At 52.3% G+C, this 13,014-nt stretch overlaps 1 protein-coding gene across 7 annotated transcripts in view; it reads right to left on the bottom strand.

The window, feature by feature from the left end:
* Positions 1-13,014, bottom strand: part of GRK5 (G protein-coupled receptor kinase 5) — a 253,439-nt gene that overhangs the window by 61,013 nt on the left and 179,412 nt on the right. For all 7 annotated transcript variants that reach the window (XM_077947626.1, XM_077947627.1, XM_015148304.3 and 4 more), the window contains one exon: positions 1,952-2,029. In XM_077947626.1, the coding sequence (XP_077803752.1) occupies positions 1,952-2,029 (78 nt within the window). The remainder of the gene's footprint in view (positions 1-1,951; positions 2,030-13,014) is intronic.

Below are 13,014 nucleotides of genomic sequence, written 5' to 3'. Positions count from 1 at the left end.
GAGCCTCTTCTTCCTTATTGGTAAGATAGAACCAACAGAATCTGCATTCCACAGTGACAGCAAGGACTATAGACAGTGGTGCCTGACACAAGGGCTCCTCAATACATGCTAGTTGCCATTGTTTGGGGGGAACACATGTGAGTGGGCAACCCCACAGGGACGCAGATGAAGCGGTGGACTGGGCCAAGCTGAGCCGCCGTGGGAAGATACCTCTGCCGAGGGCAGCTGCAGACCCCATCAGCTGAGCGGCCCCTCACGCTGTGCAGCTCTGCGGGCCTCAGTGGCCTGTCTATAAACAGGGCAACCTCTCGTGGATACAGGAACCATCAGAGACATCTCAGAGGCATGTGGCCCACCACAGGAGCCCAGCCAGGGAGCTGTCATCATCATGCCCTCTACGGTGCTTGCACCCCTCTAAGCTCAGGGCACGTGTTTATGCCCAGAGTGTCCACACTGTCTTGAGTGGTGGCAGGAGATGAAAAATGTATCTTGCCAGAGCCTCATCAATATGACATCGGCTGTGACTGGGTGAACAGGGACCCTGCTGAGAACATCTCCTCGACTGTGTCCACCTGAGAACCTCACAGACATCAACAGGCCCATATCTGGAGCATGGCAAGGCTGTGCTGCCCAAGGTGAGGGCAGCTGTGCCTGCCCAGGGCCATGCCTTGTCCAGAGCAAACTAGCCCCATTCTATGCCTAGAAGTGTTTTATAAACATAAATTCTGTCATTTCTGAAAAGTGCAAAAGGGCTGGGGGTGTTTGCTGCTCACAGAAAGAGAAATGCACGGATTATGATGGACGCAGAAGCAGAGAAACAGCAAGGGGAGGCAGCAAGGTGATGGTGACTCCGTGTGCGTATTAGGGATGCTGTCTAGCAGGCTGTTCAGAGTGGGGCATGACAAAGGGCAACGCTTCTGGGCGTGAGGCTGGGCTCACCCTGCAAGGGCAACGGCCACCACCAACTGCTGATGCTGGAGAAGAACAAGGGCTACATTTGGTACAAGAGGTGCAGGGGGTGGGAGGACTGATGGCCAGGACCTTCCACAGGCTGTGATGACCTCAGTCCACTGGTAGCCTGGGATGGGAGGTATACCCTTCCGGGGAGCTGGTTGGCCCACAGGGTCCTGAGCAGGATGAAGCCACCAATGGCCCCGGGGGATGGGACACATGCAAAGCTATTCCCACACAGGTCTCATCTCAGGCTCCCAACACCTCCAGGAGGTGAGTCTGGCAGGAAGGCCACTTTTAAGAAAGGGAAACAGAGGCCCAGGGAGGGAATGTGACTTGACCAAGTGGGCAGAACTACTGACACTAGAACACTAAATGGGTTGAGAACACGCTTCTGTGAAGGTGAGTCAAGAGGAAGCAGATCTTGGAGAACCAAGGCTACTGGACCCTGAGGACGGTGGCACCCCAATGCTTAAACCATTCAGTAGATGCCCCCGAGGTGGGGTCAGGGTGGCCCCCGACCCTACAGAATACTCCAGAATATGCTTCAGAATTCTCTCCATTCTTTGATGTAGTTGGGCACCCCCTTTCCCTCCCAATCAACTGCCAACACTTCCCCTCCACGCCAACCTCTCAGAACCGCCCTGCGGAGCCCTTCCTTCTGGGCACTTCTCCTGACCTTGGCCAGGCCTCTATCTGCCCTATCACAAATGGTTGGGTGTAGGCACAGGGCAGCATGGTGACTCTTGAAGGGGCTGGGCCCCAAGAAGCAGGCATCCCGCCCCTACTCCAGGCCTGGCCTAGACCATCCCTATCTTGGCCCTGCCAGTCTTGGGCACTCTCTGGGGGAGGATGAGAACTGTGGATCACAGGAGATCAACAACAGCCACCAGCACAGCACTTAACAGCTCCCCCACGTGGCCTGGCACAGACTTAGGGGCTCCTATTTTTGGATAATGCCTCCTGTGCTACCTGCTGTGGGGTTTGGAAAGTTCCTTACCTTTGGGGTGAGGTACTTGGTCATAATTTCCTTCCCTTTCTCTCCCAGTTTTTCATCTGGAGTAACTTCATATTCTGCCTAAAACAGAAGGAGAAAAAGAAAAATAACAGCTTTGCTCATGAGCTTCTTATGGTTACAGAACCTCACAGCCCCTGGAGGAAACCCCCTAGAGGCCACCTGACCAATTCCCTTCTCCTGCAGGGCAGGAAGCCAGGGGAAAAGACCTGGCCATGGAGCCCCAGTGTTCAGTCCAAACTACTCTGCCCTCTCCCACAGATGCTGGGTCTCAGGACGGCGGTGCTCCACACAGACCACATCAGAATCAGCAGGGAGCCCTGAGCAAACACTGATGCTAGGTCCCACACTAGACCAATGAAACCAGGCTTTCCATTGGGCCATGAGGGCTGGCACCTGGGCAGCTGGGGTTGAAGACCACTGACTTAGATGAATCAAAAGAAACTACTGGAAAAATAACAGCCCACCAGACTGGAAGGCCACCAAGAAGCTGCCTTAGGTTACTCAGACCTTGTAAGCTGTGTGATCTTAGACAATTTGCTTAACCTTTCTATAAAATGCAGATGGTACCAGCACCTAGGTATGCAGTGATTATACAGACAGAAGTGATCAAGCTCTTGGCCTGGGGCCTGGCCCATCATAAATAATAATAAAGAGTTGCTGTAGTTACCACCATTGTGATTATTATACTTTGCAAGGATAAACAATAATGTGGATGCCTGGTCTTTTCCAGCTTTTGAGTTTACAAAGTGAACACACACAGGTTTTTAAAGATGTTCTTGTCTGAACGTTGAAACAGCCAGGGCAGTGACGCAGGAGAACAGGGGCTGCCATCCCACCCCGTTGTCTGTAGGTGGAGATCCCAAAGGCCCACGGCGGGAAGGCACTTGCGTAGGGTCGTGCAGCAGGAGGTGGCAGGGCTGGGACTTGAACCTCCAAGCGCAGGGCTTCTCCTCAACCACACCACAGAATTTAGGACTCTGATAACTAGCCAAGCCAGGGGGCCCAAGCTCTAAAGATGGGAGGTCTCCAACAAACAGACTTTTTAATTTTCCTGAATCCCAGAGGGGGCTCCTTTGCTCACATCTGACGCACTTGCCACGTGGATAAAGGGCCTTGAGTCAATAAAAAGCCTGAGTAAGTGTCCCTTTCTCATTTAGACAAAGGAGCTAATTACAAATTGTTTATAACCATTTCAAAATCCACCACCCAAGAATTTGTCAGCCTCTGTCCAAAAGTACAGCTATTTCAAAAGAGACAGGAAATGACACTAGCAGAGAAGGACCCGAACTCCTCCCCGGGCATCCCACCGCGCAGTCAGATGTCTGTCCGGCCCTCAGGGAAACCTCACACCTCAGTGTCTAGGGTCTGAATCCTCTCAGACCAGTCAAAGGGAGCACGCAGGCGGCACTCACAGTGACCACAGAGGCAGCCAGGCTCATTTCCATCCACAGTGAGCAAGTGTCCTTGTCTTGCCCTCTCTCTTCTAATGGAGAGCCAAGATCCAGCGATTTTCTCCCATGGAGAAACACGAACACGACAATCATTTAGATCACAGGGAGATAGGGCGGTGTTTCTTTAAGGAATCCCACCCCTCATTTTATAGGGCTGGACACAGAGGCTCAGAGAAGTCCAAGGTCACAGCTGCCGGGCTGGTGCGCTGGCCTCTGGATTCCCACTGGGTCGCGTGGTCAGAGCCTTTCTCCCCAGAGGTCAATTCCTCTTCCACATCAAGATGAGCCTTGAGGGACTGGGGATTTCTTGATGATTTGACTTGATGGATGAATTCCTGAGATGCTTTAAGGTGGCTCTTTCTTCTTGACTTTTTCCTATTATTTTCTCCCTCTGTGCTCCCTGACGATCTCGTAAACCTGAGTGTGCATGTATGTACACACACACGTGCCCACACACAGACACACAGATACACCCACACACATACGTACCCACACGCAGACACACAGATACACCCACGCACATACGTACCCACACGCAGACACACAGATACACCCACACACACATATACCCACACACAGACACATGGATACTCACACACACCCACACACACGTGCCCACACACACACAGATACATATACTCACACAGACACCCACACACACACATGCCCACACAGACACGCGGATACTCACAGACACCCACACCCACACACACACAGGTGCCTACACACAGACACACAGATACACCCACACACATATGTACCCACACGCAGACACACAGATACACCCACAGACACCCACACACCCACACACACGTACCCACACACACTCACACACTCCCATACAGACACCCACATCCACATCCACATCCACACAGAGACACATACCCACACCCCCCACACACCCACAGACACAGACACACAGATACCCGCACACACCCCCACACAAGACACCCACACACCAACACACGTACCCACACACGGATACACACACCCACACACACTCACACACCCACACACACGTGCCCACACACGGATACACACACCCACACACACTCACACACCCACACCCCCACACACACGTGCCCACACACAGATACGCCCACACAGACACCCACACACCCACACCTACCCACACACAGATACCCCATACACAGACACCCCCACCCACACACACTCAAACCCACACACAGACACCCCCACACACAGACCCACACACTCACAGACACACACACCCACAGATACCCACCCACACAAACACCCGCACCCCTACACACACACATACAGACACACAGACACCCACACACAGACACAATCCCCGCATGGAGTGCTGATGCCAGGCTCACCCTACATGGCAGGGGATTATTATATCTACATGGTAGGTATTATTAGTTCCAATCTGCAGATGAAGAAACTAAGGGGTCTGAGAGGTTCCAATACAGCACAGCTAGCAAGCAACAGGGCCGCCATGGCGTCTCCAAAGGGGCTGAGCACTCTAGAGCCAGCTGCCTGCTGTTTGCCAGAATGAGAAGCACCCAGGGTCCTGCCGCCCTTGGACAGCCCGCCGTTGGTCTGGCACCATGGGAATGTAGCCAGACTGCTCTGCAGGACCCAGGCCCTGGGCAAATGGCCGGCCATCATTTGGGGTAACTCTATACCATCCAGAACACTAGATTTGCACTGTACCAAAATACAGCTGTGAAGGTGGCTCGATTTAACCAAATGGAGGCCTGGGGCTCACTAATCAGCCTCAATAACCAGCTAAAAATACTCTTGCTGTGGGTACTAAAACCTGCGTTAAAAAACAACATCCCTTTCAGGTCAGCTGCCTCCCGACAGAGGCCCCGCCGGTGGACGGGCATGCAGGTGGCAGCGGGAGCACACGGGGACAGGCCTCCCCCGCTGGGATCAAAAGGCCTTTCTCCGAAGAGTCTGTGCCAGGCCACCACTTGAAGAGCATTTGTGTTGGGAGGCGGAAAACGGATGGAAGGCCTCCAGCTGGGCTTTTCACACTGATTAAGACACCTAGTGACAGGCCATGTCTCCACAGTGACTCCCTGAGGGGAGTCCTGAGAGGCCACCTACAGAGGAAAGGTACCATGGTGGCTCCCCTGGGTGGGCAGAGCTCAAGGCAGATCACACTCCACAGGACTGGGGCCACCCCAGAAACCACAGCTCGAGGACACTCTTGCCCAGGTGGTGGGAGAAAGCTTCAACCAGCTGTACCCAGCAAACAGAAGCAGCAAGTAAGAGTCTGTGCCAACAACCCAGAATTTTACAATGAGATGTAGCTCAGGAAATAGCAGCCAGACAATGATTTCGATGAAAAGAAAGGTAAACCGTATGCAAAGAATGCCCTCGTGACCTCCATCTGCAAGACAGTCCCTTCCAACCAGAGAGGGAGATGGGCCTTGTGCCCTCCCCGAAACACAGGCCCCTCTGCTGTTCCGATCATTTAAAGCTCTCTTGGTCAGGTGCGGTGGCTCACGCCTGTAATCCCAGCACTTTGGGAGGCTGAGGCAGGCGGATCACCTGAGGTCAGGAGTTCGAGACCAGCCTGCCCAACATAGGAACCCTGTCTCTGCTAAAAATATAAAAAATTAGCCAACCATGGTGGCGGATGCCTGTAATCCCAGCTACTTGGGAGGCTGAGGCAGGAGAATCGCTTGAACTCGGGAGGCAGAGGTTGCAGTGAGCTGAGATTGCACCACTGCACTCCAGCCTGGGCAACAAGAGTGAAACTCCATCTCAAAAAATAAAAATAAAAAAGGCCCTCTCCCTGTCCAGAGCTCCATTCTAACAGCCAGGGTGCCAGGGAGCACCCACAACCATCCATAATCCAGATACGTGCCAGGTGCCAACGGGGAAGACACCACCGAATGAGCCTTCTCTCTGCATTGTGATTTATGCCAAACACAGAGGTGGCCTCTGTGGGGAGATGCCGCTCTAACACAAAATGCAGACTATTACATTGAGCTTAAGGAACAAAGAACTTTTTCTACATCTGTGCCTCCCAAAGAGTGGAAACATCTATGTGCATCTTAGTTTACAGCCCTAATACTTCATTCTTTTGGCCTGCCCTAATTGCATCATCAATCTCAGAATCTGCCAGAGAAAATATGTCCTGGCTATGAAGACACATTTCCTTCAGATGCTTTTTAGAACCTGCCACGTTTTCAAAGAAGTCGGCCCCGGTTTAGAAAGGGCAGTCTGGGCTGAATTCCTCTCGGCCTTGGACTAACTTTAGATGTCACCTCCTTCTCCCAGGAGACCTTCTCCTGCCCTGACAGGAAGATGAAGTCAGAGATGCCGTGAGGTCTCGCCACCTCCAGCTTCTGTAATTATCGATGTGGTCAGCTTTTCCAGAGTCCTTGAGGCAGGGACAAGTGACAGGCCTGGTCAGCACAATGTTCACCATGCACCCCGCCGGAGAAACACCGGGATCCACCCCACGGCCCCAGCTTCTCATCTGTGCTGACCACGTGGGCCGCCCCTCCAGAGCTCCTCTAGCCCTCTCCCACCCTGCTGTGGGGTGGTTTTCTGCTGGCTCTGTCCCCGCCTGGGCACCGCAGGCTCCTGGACCCTGTTATCCAGGCCCAACCCCTGTGGGCAGCCTTCTCCCACGATCCCGCATCAGTCCCTTCCCTTGGCCCTGCAGGTCAGCGGGTGGTGGAGGCTCAGGGATGCTGCATCAGCAGCTACGGATTTCCCTCCCCTGCCCACGCTTTGCAAATAGGCCCTCGTTAAATTCCTCCATTCACACATGGGGCTGGCCATCCGTTTTCTGCCAGGACCTGGCTGATGCCCTGCAGGGTGCTTCAGACGGGTGGGCACTGGCCTTGCTTCCTTTCTGCTCCTCAGTGAGAATGGCGAGCAGTGCATGAAGGGTGCGTCCCCCAGGGGCCCCAGGGTCAGACAGACCTGGTCAACCCCGAAGCCTGTGCCCGCCCTGGCCAAGTGTTCTGTAATCTCTGGCTCCCATCTGAGGCCCTCTCAGGCCTCAGTCAGGAGGGATTCACTGGCCCAACTTAGGGCAACAGATGGGATGGAACCAGAGAAGGGAGGGAAGAATGGACTCCTGTCCATGTTGGGTGGAGAATGAAAGTGGTAGGAGTGACCCCAGATTTCCTGAGGTACCACAGCCACCAGCTTGTGAATCGTGGCCTGGCCAGAGGCAAACACTGAATAGAAGACAGGAGGGAAGGGGGCTGCATCTCTCCACATGTTGGACGGGACAGGCTCGCCTCTCTCAGAGGGAGGGGACACGTGCACCCCTCTCAGGGGAAGTGATAAGCTCCCCAGTGGCAGAGGGTGACATGGTTTGGCTGTGTCCCCACCCAGATCTCATCATGAATTGTAGCACTCACAATTCTCATGTGTTGCGGGAAGGACCCGGTGGTGGGAGGTAACTGGATCACGAGGTGGGTCTTTCCGGTACTGTTCTCAGGACAGTGAGTAAGTCTCACGAGATCTGATATTTTGTTTGTTTTTTGAGATTTTGAGATGGAGTCTTGCTCCGTTACCCAGGCTGGAGTGCAGCAGTACGATCTCGGCTCACTGCAACCTCTGCCTCCTGGGTTCAAGTGATTCTCCTGTCTCAGTCTCCCAAGTAGCTGGGACTACAGGCGCATGCCACTGTGCCCAGCTAATTTTTGTATTTTTAGTAGAGATGGCGTTTCACCATATTGGCCAGGCTGGTCTTGAACTCCTGACCTTGTGATCCACCCATCTTGGCCTCCCAAAGTGCTGGGGTTACAGGTGTGAACCACCGTGCCCGGCCCGATCTGATGGTTTTATAAAGGGCAGTTCCACTGCACATGCTGTCTTCTCTTGTCTCCCGCCATGTGAGACGTGACTTTCGCCTTCCATTATGACTGTGAGGCCTCCCCAGCCACGTGGAATTGTGAGTCCGTTAAACCTCTTTCTTCTGTAAACTGCCCAGTCTTGGGTATGTCTTTATCAGCAGCCTGAAAACGGACTAATACAGAGGGGCTGTCCCATCCCGCTTCCTGTCTGCCCCATCACTCGTCTCCTAAGAGCTCAGCCCTGAGTGGCTGCCCCCATCCTTGCCCCCACCAGCTGCTTTTCCTCCTTCCCTCTCAGAATTGTTTCTCTGTCCCCACATCCAACCAAGGATCCAAAGGCTACAAGGAAAAGTCTTTAACTTTCCCCATTACTCTTTTTGTTCTAAGTGAAAAGAATCCAAGCATAACCTAGTTCAACAAAACTGGAAGCTCCTGGCTCCTGGAATCTGAGGATGGGCTGAACCAGCTGGGCCCAGAGCCCAGAAACCAGGGACACAAGCACTTCTGGAGCCCCCATCATCTGTGTGTTGGGGGTGTGTGTGTGTTCTCACGATCTCTGGGTGCTGACTGGCTTGTTCCAGTGTAGGAAACATGGCAGTTTCCAGTTCCCAGGGTTTTTATGTTAAGCTTTCTCTAGCAGGGAAGAACTTCCCCTTGAGGTCATCAATTCCAGGGAAAGGATTTGTTGGCCCGCCTTGGCTCACAGACTCCCTCCTGCTCCAGTCAACTGCAGCTTGGGGGTGACATCATTAAGAACATGGCAGCTTCTAGAACAGCCACGTCATTTGGGAATAGGGGTGGGGCACCCAGGAGACTGGATGATCCCACAGACGTGCACTATATAAACCCATTTTAGAAGTGGCACTTTTTCAAGATAGCCCTGCTCCTGGGGTCCGGCTTCCTAGCTGTTCTGACAGTCTCTATGTGCATCTGAAAAACTATAAGCACCCTCCACTCTCCCCATTTTGGAGGATCACACCAGTGAGAGAAAGACGAAGACAAATACTGAATTCTCATAAACAACAGAAGCAGAATACTTAGCCCCCGGTGAGGCAGAGTGGATCATTTCACAGTAAAATTTCAAATGATCAGGCAGAGGTGACAGGTGACAGCCCACTAATTTTACGTCATCTCCTATAGTCTAGGCTAATTAGCAGCTAGGAAGGTCTCTTAGCATTTCCTATATGAGATTTCATTTGTTGTAACCTCATATTTGTAGTTGCCTGCCTCCAAGGTGGCCTTCAATAATCCTTGCCTCGTTATTCATGCCCTTGGAAAGTCTCTTTCAATGTGAAACAGGGCTAACCAGTGCCACCAGTATGATATTAGGGAAATAGTGTGCATGCTCTAAGGCTAGGTCATAGAGGGCACTGCAGCTCCTACCGTGCTCTCTTGGATTGCTTGCTCCGGAGAAAGCCAGCCATGTTGTGAGGGTACTCAAGCAATCCCACGGAGAGGCTCCCTCCTCCCAACAGCCAGCGCCAACCTGCCAGGCATGTGAATAACTGTGGATGCAGATCCTCTGGCCACGGTCAAGCCTTTAGACGACTGCAGCCCAGCCAACTTCTTGACATCTCACCTCATGAGAGACCTTGAGCTAACAGCACCTCGTGAAGCCATGCCCAAATTCCTGACCCACAAAACCATCATGTAATAAAGATTGACTGTTATTTCAAGCCACTATGTTTTGAGGTGAACTAATACTGCGTGGGCCTCAGTGGCTCACGCCTGTAATCCCAGCACTTTGGGAAGCCAATGTGGGCAGATCACTTGAGGTCAGGAGCTCAAGACCAGCCTGGCCAACCTGCTGAAACACCGTCTCTACCAAAAGTACAAAAATTAGCTGGGCGTGGTGGCGCCTGCCTGTAATCCCAGCTACTATGGTGGCTGAGGCACGAGAATCACTTGAACCCAGGAGGTGGAGGTTGCAGTGAGCTGAGGTCGCCCCACTGTACTGCATGCAGCCTGGGCAAAAGAGTAAGACTCTGTCTCAAAAAAGAACAACAACAACAAAAAACCCAAAGCTAACACTGAACAGATATTTTAACTTGTAGCTGGTGCTGCTTAATTCACTTCCAAATTTTCCTTGGCCAGGTGCAGTGGCTCATGCCTGTAATCCAGCACTTTGGGAAGCCAAGGTGGAAGGATCACTTAAGGCCAGGAGTTCAAGACCAGCCTGGGCAATACAGTGAAACCCCATCTCCTAAAAAAAAAATGTATTTAATTAGCCAGGCATGGTGGCCTGCGCCTGTAGTCCCAGCTACTTAGGAGGCTGAGGTGGGAGGATTCACTTTGGGTCCAGGAGTTTGAGGCTACGGTAAGCTATGATCACACCATCACACTCCAGCCTGGGCAATAGAGTGAGACTCCATCTCTTGGGGAAAAAAAATCTTAATTTTTTTTAATCTTTCATTTAACCAGAAAGCAAGCTGCACAAGGGCAGGAACTTAGTTCCCCTGTTCACTGTGTTCTCCCAACTGCTGGAACAGAGCCTGGCACACGGGAGCCGCCCCATAAATATGCACTGGGTGGATCTGGTTCTCTATCTGCCAAACATCCTCCGATCCCAAAGAGGAGAGACCAGAACATATTAAGTCTCACCCAAGTGTGGAGACAAGATGGTTTCAAATGAGCCAGCATGTGGTCAAGGCTCCCGGGGAACAGGTTAGAGAGAAGTCCATCAGTCTCCAAGATGCCCAAGACCCTTTGGCCTGTGGGGGCTGACACTAGCCTAGACCCTCTTCAGTCCCCTGACCTGCTGGGCAAGCTCTTTGCCCTCTAGAGACCAGACCCAGTCATGGCTTAGGTCACCGATTCCATTTCTTGCTGAGACGGCAGCTGGCAGTGGCAGGAGAAAAGTCTTTCTCAGGTTCCTGGAAGACCCTTGACAACCAACACAAAAGGCCGAACTCCCCCTGCAGTCTAGTAAATGATGCACCAACGGTTCTGCTACCCAGAAAATCACCTGGGCTCTCTTTAAAAAACAGCTGCAGTCTTCCACTTGACTTGAGAAATGCAGACATTAAGACTGTGCAGAAGGCTGGGCGCGGTGGCTCACGCCTATAATCCCAGCATTTTGAGAGGCTGAGGCGGGCAGATCACTTGAGGTCAGGAATTCAAGACCAGCCCAGCTAACTTGGTGAAACCCCATCTCTACTAAAAATACAAAAATTAGCTGGGTGTGGTGGTGTGCACCTGTAATCCCAGCTACTCAGGAGGCTGAGGCAGGAGGATCACTTGAACCCAAGAGGCGGAGGCTGTAGTGAGCTGAGATGGCGCCACTGCACTCCAGCCTGGGTGACAGAGTGAGACTCTGTCTCAAATTAAAAAAAAAAAAAAAATACTGTGCAGGAGAGGAGCCTTTCCCAGGGACTACATCAGAGTCCAACGAGAACAGGTTATTTTTAAAAGCTCCACTTGGTAGAAATTCAACAGAGAGATGGGAATGGCATGGATGGCGCTGGCCAAGTCAGGCAGCACCCGGGGCGCTACTGTAACACCAAGGACACTGCCACCTCCTCCCTCCTCTGGGTTCCAGTCAGGATGGAAGAAAAAACGGACCTTAGACGAGAAGTTACGCCAGCCCTGGAAAACTCAATAAAGTCTCCGTGCGTAAAAGAGGTGTTCCAGAGGCTGGTCATTTGACGTCAAGATGGGCGATGAAAAAGTCTCGCTAATTCCCAGGGATGCACATGAAAACGCAGAGGGGATGGGGTCGGCCTCTCGTGAGTGGCAGCTTCATTAGGGCAGATGTGAAGAGCATTGGACGCGCTGACGCAGGGAGCCAGACTCACATTTCCTTTCCGAAAAACAGCTCTTGGTACAGGCCCAGAAAGAGGGAACGACGGCACGACCAGAATGAAAATGGGCATCCACTGGATTTTTTTTTTCCCCCTTTTCAAACTGACTGTAAGTGTCTAACAAAACACGTGGCTGGAAAATTCCACCGGCTCCTAGGCTTAGCCTCACCCTGCTCTGCCTCATCAACTCTCTAGATGGCTCCCAAAGCTGCTGCTGCCTCCTCTTTTCCAAATGGGGAGCAGCGCTTGGTCCGGGGCATCTTTTGTCCTCACGCTTCTCCATCCACGTGGATTTGTTTCCTTGGTGAGCTCCTCCAGCCCAGGGCTCTCTAAACACCAGCTCTATATATGTTGACAACTCCAAGGCTGGGCACAGAGGCTCATGCCTGTAATCCCACCACTTTGGGAGGCCAAAGCAGGCAGATCACTTGAGCCCAGGAGTTTGAGACCAGCCATGACAACATAGTGAAACTCTGTCTCTACAAAAAAATACAAAAATTAGCCGGGCGTGGTGGCGTGTACCTGTAGTCCCAGCTACTTGGGAGGCTGAGGCAAGAGGATCACCTGAGCTCAGGAGGCAGAGGTTGCAGTGAGTTAAGATCACACCACTGCACTCGAATCTGGGCGACAGAGTAAGACTGTGTCTCAAAAGTAAAAAATTTTTTTTAAAAAGTTGACAATTCCCAATTTTCCATTTCCAGCCCAGACCTTTCTCATGAAGCCTGACTTGAATACCCATCTCCCCTGGAGCTTCTCCACTCAAGCATCTGGTAGACATCCCAAGGCATGTGTGCCTGAAGCGGAGCTCTTGATTTTCCCCACAGGGTGACCTTCCCACAGCCTTTTCCTAAATCCATCTTTCTATTTGTTCAGGTCAAAACTTTGAAGTCTTCCTTAACTCTTCTCTCATCCCCAGTCCATCAGAGAATACTGTTAACTCCACCTTCCACACAAGTCTCAAATCCAACCACTTCTCACCACTGCCAGGGGCT

This window comes from Macaca mulatta, chromosome 9, assembly GCF_049350105.2.
Source record: "Macaca mulatta isolate MMU2019108-1 chromosome 9, T2T-MMU8v2.0, whole genome shotgun sequence".
NCBI lineage: Eukaryota > Metazoa > Chordata > Mammalia > Primates > Cercopithecidae > Macaca > Macaca mulatta.
This window is presented reverse-complemented; position numbering and strand designations above follow the sequence as displayed.